Source organism: Anas acuta, chromosome 13 (genome assembly GCF_963932015.1).
Source record: "Anas acuta chromosome 13, bAnaAcu1.1, whole genome shotgun sequence".
Lineage (NCBI taxonomy): Eukaryota > Metazoa > Chordata > Aves > Anseriformes > Anatidae > Anas > Anas acuta.
Window position 1 is genome coordinate 1,307,687 of NC_088991.1, and position 15,524 is coordinate 1,323,210.

Below are 15,524 nucleotides of genomic sequence, written 5' to 3' on the forward strand. Positions count from 1 at the left end.
TACTGTCAGCTGCTGGGGAGGCTCCTACCTTCAGCTCTCCCAAGCTCATCAATCAGGCAGCAGCTTTGCAGAACCAGGAGCTGTGGTGCACAGACTTTGCTTCCCCCTGCTGAGCTGTGGGGCCCTGAGAGCAGAGCACAAGGGATGGAGGCCACTGGTGTGCATTTTGTGTTCCACCCAAAAGGGGTCAGTCTCAAAGGCAGATGCTGCTTTAGAAGCTCTGTCTATGCAGAACGCTAATACTGTGGGTTGTTCCTCCTGTACTTTTCGGCCCGTTAAGACCTAAACAAATAATTTCATTTTCTAATTTACATTTTTTTGGGGAGATTTGTCCAACAAGGTTGTTTAGTTACCAGCTTCTAGCTCTCCCATGTTAGGGAGCCAGCCTCCCAGCCATTCATAGACATCAGCAATACGAATGTGCCCATTTATTTGCTGATAACGGGGACTTTGTTTTACTCCTGGATAGGCAACATTATCTGCGATTTGCATTAGAAAGAGCAGGTGCTTACCTGCTCATTTTCAAAGGAGAGCAATCACATTTTAATGCTTACCTGTCAGTGGCTTGTTAGTTGCTAGGTATCAATTAGATAGATGGCTGTGTCTCTGTGAAAGGTAAAGATGCTATGTGGTTAAACCCCGGGCTGGTGTTTTCAAAGTCAGCGATTAGAATAACTGCTAAAACGAGCGTTATATGCCCAAATAAACCGTTTAGTATATCAAAACAATAGGAACTTATGTTAAGAAAGGGCAAGGGAATTGATGAGGTCTAGAGCTAGGAAAAATGCAGCCTAGTGCTCCTACCCCCATAAAAACACTGGAGGTATTTCTAAGTGCAGTGGCATTGTTCCCAAAGCTTGGATATGTTTTTGGTGACAGATGGCAGAGACTTGCAGCACTTCATCAAACTTTGTGAAAATGTACCAAGGTCTTTTGATTTGGTGTGCATTGAAATTCTTCTCATCCTTTATTCCCTTTGGCACAGTACAGGAATGATGGTACTTATTCGCTCTTTTGGAGCTCTACAAATCTTGAGGTGAAAAATGAGATGAAAACAGATCTTGGTATTCTAAACAAATATTCACAGAATCACAGAATCATCTAGGTTGGAAGAGACCGTCAAGATCACCTAGTCCAACCTCTGACCTAACACTAACCAGTCCTCCACTAAACCATATCACTGAGCTCTACATCTAAACGTCTTTTAAAGACCTCCAGGGATGGTGAGTGAACCACTTCCCTGGGCAGCCCATTCCAATGCCTAACAACCCTTTCAGTAAAGAAGTTCTTCCTAATATCCAAGCTAAACTTCCCCTGGTGCAACTTTAGCCCATTCCCCCTCGTCCTGTCACCAGGCACGTGGGAGAATCGACCAACCCCCACCTCACTACAGCCTCCTTTAAGGTACCTGTAGAGTGGGATAAGGTCGCCCCTGAGCCTCTTCTTCAGGCTGAACAAGCCCAGCTCTCTCAGCCGCTCCTTGTCGGACTTGTTCTCCAGACCACTCACCAGCTTTTTCACCCTTCTCTGGACTCTCTTGAGCACCTCGATGTCCTTCTTGTAGCGAGGGGCCCAAAACTGAACACAGTACTCGAGGTGCGGCCCCACCAGAGCCAAGTACAGGGGGACAATCACTTCCCTAGCCCTGCTGGCCACACTGCTTCTGATACAAGCCAGGATGCCGTTGGCCTTCTTGGCCACCTGAGCACGCTGCTGGCTCATATTCAGCCGACTGTCCACCATCACTCCCAGGTCCTTCTCTGCCAGGCAGCTCTCCAACCACTCATCTCCCAGCCTGTAGCTCTGCTTGGGGTTATTGCGCCCCAGGCGCAGGACCCAGCACTTGGCCGTGTTGAACTTCATACAGTTGGCCTCACCCCATCAGTCCAGCCTATCCAGATCCTCCTGCAGAATTAGAATCCCTCCTAATATACAGGGAATTGGGCATCTTGTAGTACCTATTTAAATAGCTTAACAGCATAAAGACAAATGCTATTGGAATAATTTTGGAAAATGTTATTGGAGGTACGCTGTTCCCTTCTGTAATCAATTTCTCCACTTTAACAACCCTGAATTTTGTAGATCCTGTGCTTAGGAGCTTTATTATGTTGGCATAAATGGCTGAGATTTTCATCTTTTCTTTGTAACCACGATGTGCATTTTAGGGTGAAATATGTTTTAAGAACAGTTTATTTAACTGAAATAGTAATGATGCTGGGTGATATTTAAGCTGGATTACCACAGTGTATTTTCTGGGCATGCACGCCTGCAATGACTGCACCATTTTCAGCTGGGATACCTTATTCCATCTTAATATGAGAATATGATTCATTTAAAGTTAAGTAACTTATTAATGGAATGTAGTGTAAAGAAATAATATCTGGAAATATTAGAAAAATCTTGGAGGGATATCTTGGGGAGGGATATGTGTTAAATAGTTGGAAAATGGTTTCTGTGATCATGCCTATTAAAATGAGATATGCAAAAACAATTATTTCCATTAAATTGTTTTAAACTGCAGCATAGCTGACCTTCACATCTGACTGCTGTTATTGAAATCCCTACGGTAAACTGAACGCTTGAAAAAAGAAGGGAGCAGAAATGGTCAGAATTTTTTTTGAAGGGATTTTAATCTCCCATTTCTTGATCACATGGAACATTTGATGACAAACCTCTCGAGGTTTTTGGGGAAAGTGGGGTTATTTGACTGACAATCTGTATCCCCAGTTGGCTAATCAAATGCAACGGATGTGCCAAGTTGTCTTTCATATGTTCTCATCGATGTCAGTTTGGCAGCCAGATGTAATTGGACTTGAATGGAAGTACTGAAGAGCTTGCATGCACGCTTTCTCCCTTTCCTGTTTCAGGATTAATCAGAAGAGTGTATTTGTTGGTCTAAATGTTCCTTAATTGTTTAATCTAAATTAAGGTATACATGTATACTGCATCCCTAGTAGATGTTCATGTGTTGAGATCATCTACACCACAAGTAAATTTTTCAAAGATCTGGAAAAAAGGGGGGAAAGTGCAAATGTGTGCACTTGTAATCCTAAATAGTTCAAAGTTTCACTGTCCTAAACTCTGAAGTAGGAAGTGTCTCACAGTTTGTGTTGATTTTTAGTGGAAAAGGTGATCACACGTTAAAAACTGTTATTGAATGTACAGGGAAATGGGATATTTTAACAGTGAAAAATGAATCAGTGTGGATTGGATTTTCAAAATCATGAAAAGAAGGTTGGATTTCTAGGTTTATTGTTAGAGCATAACCTGCTGTCTCTTGAAAACCTCACCTAGGAGATGGTTTTAAAATGCTTTGTTGTGCTCTGATACTCTTCATTGAAGGCACTGAGCAACCTGATCTAACTTGGCCTAGCTCTGAGAATGGGAACAGGCTGCCTAAAATCCTTTCAAGTTTAGTTATTTTAAGGTTGTACAATTCTATATTTAAATAGTTCTGTGTCAGTATTTATGTATATGTAATATTTCACACTCATGTGTATTTATATATATAAAGAGAAAGAAGTACAAAATTAGGTATATTTTTCTGCCAATCTTTGACATTCCACCAAAAAAAGGATGGATGAAAATTTCAAATTTTGTCACCATTTGACAGTCTTTTCAGCTGTGGGAGCTTGAGAGAGGAATTGGATGTACTTTCAGCTTACAGCACTTACGCTGCTGATTCCTAAGGTATGAAGGGGCTGGTTGGTAGCAAGTCCTCTGACCAGCACACTTGGTGATGCTGGAAGCTTGCGGGCTGGAGTTTGTCAAGCTTTTACCAATCTAATCAGAAAGAGACAAATATTTACATCTCTAAAGAGCTATGTAATACTTGTTTTGGTTTGTTACGTTTCTTGACTTCTCAAAAATCACGACAAATAGTTCACCTTTCAGAGCCAGCAAGTGTCTGTCAAGATTTACAAAGCTGTCCTGATGCTGTCTTTTCTCTCTCACTAGCAGCTTTTTCATTTCTGATCTGTTGGTAAATTCTCTGCCCTGAATTACCAGCAGATTCACAACAAGAAGGAAAGGATACATATGCTAATCCTGTCAGAGGGTTGTTGGTTTGGGTTAGGGCGATAGGAGCTATTGCTCCTCTGTTTCTCCTGTTCCTGTGGTGGCAGGACTGTGACAGCAGTGACCATCTCCTATTTTTTGTCTGCTGAATGCAGAGCCTGGGGAGAGCTTTACGCCTCACCCATTCCTTTCAAGCGATTCTGCCTCCAGATGCTTACTGTAATTGCAAATATTCAAATTGCAAATACTCTATTGCAAATACTGCAAATACTTCTTCCTAATTTTCAGGGTTTTTAAAGATTCAAGAGTTGGAATGTGAACTTTGTCAGTGGATGAAAGTCCTACAGAAGCCTGGCTCCCGTTTGTGTTGTTTCAGACCTGAAATAACTCTTAGGTGTGTTTGCTGGGTGACCCAGGGTGACACAAACCACCTTCCTCCACTCCAGCCTGCCTCTGGGCACTGTCAGACCTCTAACTTAAAAGGACAATGGGTGATAGATTCTCTTTTAAGCAAATTTTAAGTGACGGTAGACCTCCGTACCTTTTGGTGGAAGTCAAGGTGAGAAAGTTGTGCTGACCTGTGCCCACATACTGTCTTCTTTATGTGACCCACTGGCATCATAGACAATTTTTCTAGATTTACAGTAATGTAAATGAATTCAATTATGATGTGCTTTGTTTGTTTTTAATATATTGTCATCTAACACTTTCTAAGCCAATTAAAATTGTACAGATACCTGCAGTTTTATATTCAAAAAAAGCTTTGGTATTCACTCATGTCAATGGTTCTTCTAGAATTTTAAAAGAAAACAAATTCAATACTTTTAGAAACAAAACATGTATTTTAAAAATATTTTACAAACCAAAATAAAAACTGTTGGTAGAAATTAATTTCATATTTCCATCCTGAGTTCTATTAGTGTTGCAGGAAGCACGGCCGAAAGCACGACAGACACACAGTAGAGTCAGATCATGCTCCATTTTATTGCCCGAATAGCCTAACTTTTATAGAGAACTTAACAGGGGTGGACAGTGTTTCACACAAGATTATTGGTCAAAAGCACTCAGACAAACAACTGCAAGAAAACAACCCCACCTGCAAGAAAACAACCCCTTGTGTTTAGCAGTCACATAGACCTTGTCCTTGAAGCCAGCTACTGGTAACAATATTTTTCTGAATTCCTCAATTGGGCGATGTGGGAACGCTGTCATGGGAACTTCTCATAGTTGCCCTGGTAGCTTGGTTTGCTCAGCTACAGCAAGCCATGGGATTTTTGCTGTTTCAAGAAATCCCTCAACATATTAGAAAACAATACCTATCATGAAATCTCTAAGATTGATATTTGAATGAAAGTGATTCTGCTTTAAATGTAATTGTGTTCAGAAATTCCAGAAGTTTGTAGATATGTAGCAACAATCTGAGGATAATTTCACATTAAAAATTGGTAGTATACAATTTATACTCTGGTAAAAAAAAAATTGTCCGTCAATCTTCTCTTAAATGAGAAAGAGGCTTCCAAGCTGGAACCACTGCCTTATCTATGCCTGGTAAGTTATAAGTAGACAGGACTAAAGCTATCAGTACTCCACTGCTTCGCTTTCTGTTGTTAATCTTGAGGAAGAATATTAATTCATATGAAACTTTCAAAGAGAAACATTAGTATTTTTGTGGTTTTTTTTTTCTAGATTATTTGATTCATAGTTTTGCTGTACTTCATAAAAGTCTTTTTTCTTTTTTAGTAAAAAAATAAATAAATAAAACTACAGACTAAGACTATAACCAGCTTTAATTTTGAAAATTTAATGACAAGAAGAAAAGATCTATTATGAATTGCTTCCTTTAAACACATACACAAATGCCAGAACTTGTAAGTGACAAATGATTTTAGAACCAAGGAGACTTTTTAAAATTCTTGAAAGAAAATAGAAGTGCATCTCTTATAATGCACCGTTTGGAAACAACAGATCTTTTTTCTTGAAATTTTTTTCTTTTGTAATATAATTTTGCATATGGAAAATGAAATTGTAATTGAATGTATTGTAAGGCAACTTTTCCAAAATCTATTTCAACTCTAGATTACAAGAACGTCATTTATTCTCACAAATGATGCTGAGGTTCTTTCTTGTCTGTGATAATTAGATTTTTTCCCTCTTGCCTTTAATAGGGTAGAGTTAGTGTGGTCATTATTTGAGACTAAGTACGTTTCTTTTGTCAGAAATTTAGGTTAAATGCTAACTGCTGGCATTTGCTGTGGTTTTATAACTCCAAAATTCATTAAAGGAGATATATTTATGAGTGCCTGCAATAGAAATTCCTCTTTAACAGAGTCTGTGTAAAGGGAAGTATTTTACATCATAAAGCTGCACTTTAAGAACAGGGAAGGCATTAGCCAGCAATATTTAAGATGTATTTGAACTTGAAGGATTAAATTCCTGATCTATTGGAAAATGATAATGTTTCTTTCTAAATTAAACTGAGACCTACTGCATCCACATTGTATCTCTAGAAGCCTTATCTCTGACGTTTTGCTAGTTACTCTTGAAAACGCGATCTCCAGTGTTGTAGATTTCCAGTAGTCTACAAAAAGGATTTTCCTCTTCTTGGAAGAAAGGATGTTTGTCCATGTCTTCCTAAAATTAGGATGATTTCTATGCAAAATTTGAGAACTACGTTTCCTTATACATGTTGGATTTTAATAGTAATTTAGAATAAATAAATAAATCCACTCTGAGAACTCCAGGCACATTTTTAAAATTGGTGCAGTCTACTCCTGACAGTCTGCTTCTGCCCTATTTCTATGTTTGAAGAATTAGTTTGAAGAAGAGACTTCGAAGGGTGTTTGCCATGAGGCATGGCTTGGAACCTCATCCTCTGCTTCCTCTGGGGAAAGACCTGAGAAATAGTTTCTTTCCTTCTCGTAAATTTTACAAGCCTAAGGGTTTTGTGAAAGTGCAAACTTCTTCTGTAATCCCTTAGTTGCCTAATCTGCAAATTTCATGAAATTTCTCAGTGTTATAGCAGACTCTGATTCCCATTTTAATCCTTCCTTATTTGTTATTACTTTTATTTTTAATTTACTAGTATCTCTGGTGGTAACTGGAGATTAATATAAGAAAGTAAACCATAGAGATAAGGGAATCATAAAATCATAGAATGGCTCGGGTTGGAAGGGACCTTAAAGATCATTTAGTTCCAACTCCACTGCCATAGGCAAGGACGCCACCCACTAGATCAGGTTGCTCAGGGCCTCATCTACCCTGATCTTGGAATGTAAGGAAAAGTTGAAGTACAGTAAAAGAAAGCGTGCAATACTGTATCTTTGATATATGCATAAAAACGCAAATGATACCTTCTATGTGCAGATTACTTATGTGATTATTTTCTTCCTGAAATAAATGCAGCTGAATGTTTTGGACTGTGATAATAGTGTAGCAAGTGATAAGTGGTTTTAAAAACAAACAAACAAAAAAAAAAAAAAAAAAAACAGTGTAAAGTGCTTTTGCAAAATATTTGATTTTTTTACTTCTTCCTCAATGATTTTCATATGAAAGGTTGCTGAAGTTTAATGTCCTTAAATAATATTGTCCCTGGAAAAAAAGTAGTATGTTCTCAACATGGAAACAAGAAAAAATAATAATAAAATGAAACTTTTAATAAATCAAATGTGAATGCACAGAAAAAAAAAAAAAAAAAAAAAAGAAACATTCACTGAGTTATCTAGCAGGTTATGTCACATGAATGACTTTATAAAACAGACTTAAAATGTCTACACATTTACTTCTCAAGTCCAGTATACAGCCAGTAAACCGTAGTGCTGAGGTGAGAAATGAGAAATTTTCAGGGCTATTGAACACACTGAATTTAGTGGAGTGCTCAATAGCCCTCAAAATTTCTCATTTAGGAGGGTGCATATGTATTGCTTCAAAAACTGGACATTAATTTCTTTCCCCGTTTGATTTATTTTCTCCTCCCCTCTCCTCCTTCCTCCTCGTATCTATCTTTTGCCACGAGTAGCTGGCCTTAACTTCTTATTTTGAAGCATATGAAATGCACTTGCTGATTAAACTATTGGTGGTAGTTCAAAGTGTGAAATTCACCACGTAGTACTGGAAAATCCCATGCCATACAGCAACCTCAATTACTGCATGTTTGGGGTATTTTTTCCCCTGCATTCGTACTGTCACTCCTTCAGACATTAGCTTGGTAACTTCTGTGACTGTGATGCTATTTGTGTTAATGTATATTATTTGCCTGTGTGGAATTGCTTCCAATTTTGTTCAGATTATTCCCATAGGATCTGCTCCCTAGAGTGACATTCCTGCTATTCTCAAATAACCTCTAGTGTTAAAAAAAAAAAAAAAAAAAAAAAGGAAAAAAAAGGCAGACTGACATCAGATGACTATTGTATAATTAGTATATATAGGAGCTACTCAGGCTCCCCCCAAGTTAATGCACAAAATTTTCTTTATAGTTTTGCATTAGCAAACATAGAGCAATTTGTACATTTCGACATGGAGAACTGATTTTGTGTGCATTTGGGTGGGGAGATTTCTCAGAATAAGAAGAACCCTATACCAAGACTTAAGGATAAAATAAATTTCTGAATCAATGATATTCAAAGAGACTTTTAAAATATATAAATCCAAATGGCTTTATTAGGGTTCATATAAGGCATGCAATAGCAACTGGTCAAACTATTTCAGTTTATAATAATTGTCCATTTTTCTGTAAGTTCTTTCTCTAGTTAAACGGATAAATAAAATAAATATTTTAAATAGGTATTATTATTTGTCATTTTGTTATTTATACTAAATTACATTTTTCCATAAGGGAGTATGAAAATTTGAAAGGATTTGTGCTCATCTCTTTTTGAACAGTTGTTTTTTTTTTATTATTATTATCATTTTAAATATTTATTTATTAAAAAAATAATAATAAAAAAAAAAAACATAACTACTCCCCTAGTTAGTTTTTTTAAAATTAGCAATATTCTTGGCAAACAGAAACAATGTGGAAATTCCACAAGTCCTGCAAGTCCACTAAGGTCTGCAGAAATCCTCAACTGAAGAGCGGAGCCCCACGTTGTTGGTATGTGCGCCTGGCAGGTATGAAGGACAATGAGATTGTCCTGAATGTGCCCTGGGATAAATGCTTTGTATACGCATGAAAATGCAATTAAGTTGTTAACTCTACTGGTAGTTAAATTAATGCTGTAGTAATATCCCAAATAATGGGTGGGTGTATCTGGAGAGAGAAGGCAGAAGTTTTCAGTAGCTCTTGTTTGGTAGGAGCAGTGTTAGAGCTGGCTGCCTGTTCAGCTACACCATTCTTGTTTCAGCTTGAACTTCTTAAAGAAGAGAAAATGCACCGTTGTCCAATGAGGTCAAATTTCTCTTTAACTGCTCCTCTCTGAAGATTTTTTTTTTTCCCCAGGAAAACTAAGTTTTGTAAAAGTAGAAAAGTAGAAAGAAAGGGATCTGTAAATTGAAACGTTGACGAGTTTTTGTAATGCACCCAGCCTTCGTTCCATTTTCTGTTCATAAAATATTTGATATTTCTCTATGTTTTCTTTGTTTTCTTTTATATTTCTTTTAGTTTTTTATATCAACTTCTCTTAATGAGAGTAAGGGATAAAATACCTGCTTTTAATAGTTCAGCTACAATGGCTACAAAGCTCAAGAGTTTAATATTCTGATATGATCTTCCATATACATTCGTAACAGAAGCCTTTTTTTCCTCTTTCCACAGTTCATGCAAAAATTTGAATTTCATGTTAATGTTCCCTCATTTCTCTTGTGACTGTCTTTTTGGTAAGACTAAATCTATCATAAATCCACTTGAACTTTATCTCCTTGTGGAAATGTGTAGTATTTTAGGTAACAAGGTTAGATATGCTGGCTAAACCAGACACTCCTGGCACACTAAGTACTTTTCAGAAAATGCAGCCCATGGGAGTTACTACAAAGGCTTGTATACTCAAGGAATAGGTTATTAAGGCAGTATATTGAGTTGGACTGTGGTTGGCTATGAGTTGTAGCATAAAAAAGTCACTTTATTTTTCTCTGCCAAAAAAATAGCTGAATATTGAAAATGCTAGCTGCTACATTTTGAATTTACATACAGACTGAAGGGTAAATTCTGTGTTTCTTAAATATGTGTGATCTAATTAGCATTTGTGAGATTCACTGTGATGAATTTTCCCACTGGCATATGCAATTGCAAATGGCAAGACTGTAGACTGCAGGCTGCCTCTGGTGGACATCCATGGAGGGAAGTGCCTGCATCCTTGCTCCCTGAGGGCCTGGCATCAGCTGACATGGCTCATGAAGTTTCCAGAGTATTTGCAATTACAGGAAAGTTTCTTTGCTGCTGAAAATAAGTAAAAATTGGCTTTGAAGGGGAAGGGGGTTCAGAAAGTGCTTCATGTGTTGTTATTTAGTTGACAAGGAGAGACATAACCTGAGAAAGCTGCTTTGCTGTAGTGCTTCACAGAAATCTAAGTTTGAAAATGAAAATAAGACTGCTTTTTGAGAGAATTATATAAGTGTTAGGGAATTGTTCCAGTGGAGGTTATTTCTGAAGTATGGGCCTTGACCAAAATGTGAGTGAATACTAAGTCTGGTAATTAATTCTTTTGGTTCTTATTCAAGGAGGTTATAAATAAGTGTGTTTTTCAATATAAACAATTCTTGAGGTACATCAATAAACCATAATTCTTTGGGAATACTTTCCCTCCAGTTCTTATGAGAAGCACTGCAGACCTGCTGGTCTTCTTAAACACACTTGTCCAAATGCATTAGTCTAATTTACTTTCTTTGAATTTTGTATGACTTCAGCAGATAAATCTTTTTTTTTTTTTTTTTTTTTGATAATATACTTCTTTAAATGGCAGTATCTATTTATTCCTCCTTTTCACGTTATTTGCTAAAGTGTGTGCTGACCATCAGAATTTTCTGTTTGAGTGAACGATGTGGACGTGACCCCTGCATGTGACAAGCTGGTGCCAGCCACTGGCCAGCACGATTTAGAGGGCAGCATGTGGAGTGAAGCTCTTGTCACTTTTTTATAGTAGCTCAGCTCATTTAAGTGGAACTTTAAATCAGTTATTTTACAAGGGAGCATTCACTCACTTTTTGTTAATGGAAAGTGTTTGTGAACTAGTGGCATCCACAGCCTCCTTTTAAAAGAGCAATTCAGTCCTGTCAGGGTGGAACAGCATCAGCCTGTTTATGGGATTCACTCTTTATTGCGTTGATGCTAGGTGCTGGGTTAGTTGTCCAGCACCTTTGTTGGTTTTTATTTGGGTTATATACATGTCCTTTTCTGGATTTGGTCAAGAAAAATAAGAGTGACCACATATCATTTGGAACTGTACTTTGTATAAAGGTGGCTTTATTCATTTATGTTCTCAGAAGGAAAGCAAAATTTAGGAGTGTAATTCAGTTGCGATGGTTGTGTCCAGCATCAATATCTGCACTGTTCATGTCATAAAAAAGTTTGGTCCATGCTGTCTAATTAAACCAAGTGGAATTAGTTCATCATGTATATAATACATAATTAAAATGAGAGTTACAAATAAGTCATTATATGAACAATGCTGCATTTAGTTATATCCAGTAACTTGCTCTGAGATGCCCTCTGTGTATGTCTCCAATGCCCAATGAGCTTCAAAAATCTCAGAAAAGCAAGGCTTTTCTGGAGACTGAATGTTTTGTGTTTACTGTCCTAGCCACAGGGGAAGGAGAGTTTTCTCCAGAGGGTCTCAGTGGGGTTCAAATCTCTCTTGCAGGCATCTGGAGAGGATTGAGAACCAGCATCCAGCACAGAGTCTCATCCCAACTGCGCAGTTTGCATTTGCATCCCCAAGTTCTGCATTGAAACACTTCTTCCTTCCGCCAGGCAGCCCAGGGACAGTTTTGACAGGTCCCAGGCAGCATGAAGGAGGATGGCATTGGAGACATAGATCAAGAGATACTTGCTCAAGTGCCAGCTGTTCCCTCTAGTGCAGAAACTATGCAGCCACCTCCCAACATCTCACCTGCTTTCTCCTAGCCATCTCCATCAAACCTCAGAGCCCACCTCAAGGCATTTGAAAGACTTGGAGACAGAGCTAGTGAACGATTTTGCAGCTTCCCAAGTGGAGATCTGATATCAAGTCCTCCTCCTGTGAGCCTGGAGAAGAGATGAGGGTACCGTGGAGGGTGCCATGGCTGCCCTGGCGTGTGAGAGGAGCAGGAGCAGTGATGGTCAGTGCTGCTGTAATGGGCTGGTCCCTGCAGTAGCAACACCAGGGAGCCAGGATGATCTTCCAGGGCTCTTGCACAGGAAAGTGAGGCCATGGCCACTTCTTTCTATTTGCTGTCTACCTTTTCCCTGCTCTCTAGGAAACACATTGCAATTGCCCAAGCTCAAAGCCAGCCCATGTAGGCTCTTGCCACAACAGAGAACTTCAGGAATATTTATATGACAAAGAGATTTGGTTTACAGAGGTAGATGACTTGAAAACTGAGCCACTTCAGTCTGTTATATCTTAGCATTTGGTTTGTAGGTTTTGATCAATGCCTTCAAGAAAATACCAGGGCTTTTAGTTATTTCTGAGAGTAAGCTTAAAATTATAACCGATCCTTTCACTGGCTGGTAAGTGGATTAGTTTGGCAAATTGAGTCTTTAGTTAGGATGACAGTAGAAGCAAATATTTGTCCTCAGTCTCTCTCAATGACCCTTGTCTCTGATGTTTCTTCTCTAGAAATTGAAAGAATACTGTATATGTGTCTGATATTGTATTTAGTCTCTCAAGATGGCATCCCAGGTCTGATGTTCAATTAGGGAGTGCAGTTCTGTAATCCTTATTTAATTAGAACTCCTTGTCTGACTCCCTGGGAGTTGCATTGGTAATTGGATTCTCACAAGTGAGAATATGCAGAGGCCACCTCAAAGGAAAGTTATAATTTGCTAATGCGTCTTACTTACCTGTAGTTCTTCGAGAATGTTTCCTCTGCATATTCACATGGTTCCTGTCCACCTTCTGTTTGTCCTTGGATTGCCCTACAGTTGTGGTGTTTAATAAGAATAACAGAAGTATTGAGAACTGTACAACTCTCCCAAATCTCTGATCACTTGGTGTCATGAGATAGCACTTGTACAGTCCTAGTAGTCACGGCTCTTCTAGGAAGTTCCTGTAGTTCACCAGCACTGGAGAACCAAAACCCACTGGTGTGAATATGCAAGGGCAGCACTCTCAAAGAGCAAGTCAATGGTAAGTAGCCTTTCTTTGCTTTCTGTGATTAACCAAATATTTCTGTCATTATTTTGTAAATTCTATATTTGTAAATTATCTGTGCTTTCCTTATCATAAAATCCTGTTAGATAGCTTTCTGATTTGTGAGATTTAATTTTAAAACTGTTACCTTTCTGACAAAAAACAAAAATATCTGTATTTTTAAGGTTTTGATATTAACTCACTTCAGTTGTAAATTGATATGTTGCTATCGGTGTGTACACATTTGAATTACATATTTCTATCTGACAAAAACACAATTGCAGTACAGTATTATATACTTTAGAATGGCACTCTTAAAGAATTATGTTATCGTAGTAGATTAGATAGCAGAGTGAGTCATTGACCAAAAAAGGGTTCTAATGGTGTTAACAATATTAATTCTCAAAACAGATTCTCCTAAAGAACACCAAATGTACATTGTTTTTCACTTTTTTTTTTTTCTTTTTCCTAAACACTTCTGTGTTGTGTTTTTTTTTGTGTTTTTTTTTTCCAGACATGGAATTCTGTGAGACTCCCCATATTCTGTGCTCTGGCTACCAAACAGATTTACATGGTGTATCTGAGCACAGCTACCCACTAGAGGTGGGTTCAGATGTGGAAACTGAAACCGAAGGTGGAGCATCACCAGATCACGCCCTGAGGATGTGGATGAGGGGGGTGAAATCAGAGCACAGCTCCTGTTTGTCAAGCCGGGCAAACTCAGCATTGTCCCTGACTGACACTGACCACGAAAGGAAGTCTGATGGGGAGAATGGTAATAAAGAAATACATTGAATGTACTGATTAGAAGTAGTAATTCATTGAGACTTTCTTATTCTTCTTTCTTTTCATTTCTTTTCTTTTTTTTCTCTCCTTCCTCCTTAGGTTTATATATTATATGAAAGTTGAAAAGATTGTTTAGTATTTGGATTGTGTTTATAGTGTAGATGGAAAATAAGACAAAAAATGAGACCAAATTTCTGTTAAAATACATTATTCTAAAGAGCAATTACTTTCCTATTTTCTCTGTTTTTATGCAACAGGGAGATTATCACTTTATTTTAGTGGCCTATGCATTAGGTTCTAAATTAAGTCTTTGTGAGTATGTTTAAGTCACACGTTTTGTGTGCAATCCATCCTGCATGTGCTGGCTTCTGGTTGTAGCCTGAAGTTTCCAGTGTTAGGCTAAGCCCTTAGATGACTTAATCAACAGGGCTGGCTGAGCATATCTCTGTCAAATCTCTGTTCTATGTTCCTCTGGATATGGAGGGGGGATTCTTGGGTCAGCAGTACTTTTTGTTTTTTGTTTGTTTCAAGTATTCATTCTCTTTTGGGATTTTTTTGTTTATTTGTTTGCCTTATATTTTAGAAGGGCAAAATGTGTATTAAATTGAGTAACAAGGGGAAAAGAGTCAAATTATTTATCTCAATGCATCATAATCAATGAAAATCTGCTCTCAATGTTTCCTTAAGTGTAATAGTAAGAATACGTAAACAATTTTATCATCTTGGTATCGACAAGCTTAGCTCATCTCTCAATTTCTGTTTAACAGCTACATGTCAGAGTTGGACTTGATGATAAGGAACTGGACATAAGGATCCTTGTGGGTCCCTACCAACTCAGGATATTCTATGGTTCTGTGTAGTTAATGTAATTAACTAAGTAGTTAACAATGTTAATAGTTAAATGCAGTTAGATAAGTGTGGTTTGGTTTGTGTCTTTGTTTTTTACTGGTTAAGAGATCAGGGAAACAGTGAAAGTGGCAGGTAGCACTTCAATGTTGACAGTGATATATTATAGTGAATCTAAAGTAATAACATCAAAGAGTTTTCTCTTGAATGTCCCTTCTGCAGAATGTCCATTCTGTAGTTAAAATATGGGGTTTACATTTGTTAAATATGAACCTGGAAATATATTTAATATATATAATTTATATTATATATATAATTTCAATGAAATACTCATTTGAGGATTAAGTTTTCTGTGTTATCACATTGTATCATGTTGCAAGGACCAGTTAATCTTCAGATGGCATCCCCAATTTGCATGAAGATCAGCAGATGCCTGCCTTCTTGTAGCATCCTACTTCTGCAAAATTCTGTGTAGGAGTCATCCTCTGTAAAGTCTTGTTGTGTAGGGGGGTTTGTTTGTTTTATTTGTGTTTTCCTAAGGCATTTAATTTTTAGATGACAGTTGAAGGAATTGAATCTGGCCTGTCTAAAATCAGTTGGACTATGGAAATGGTT

General features: G+C 37.7%; 1 protein-coding gene across 5 annotated transcripts in view; it reads left to right on the forward strand.

Annotated features, from left to right (window-relative positions):
* TENM1 (teneurin transmembrane protein 1) overlaps positions 1 to 15,524 on the forward strand; it is a 918,746-nt gene that overhangs the window by 686,991 nt on the left and 216,231 nt on the right. For 4 of the 5 annotated variants that reach the window (XM_068696724.1, XM_068696723.1, XM_068696726.1 and 1 more), the window contains one exon: positions 13,792 to 14,052. The exons of the other annotated variant lie outside the window; for it this stretch is intronic. In XM_068696724.1, coding sequence (XP_068552825.1) covers positions 13,792 to 14,052 — 261 coding nt within the window. The remainder of the gene's footprint in view (positions 1 to 13,791; positions 14,053 to 15,524) is intronic. 5 annotated transcript variants of the gene reach the window in all.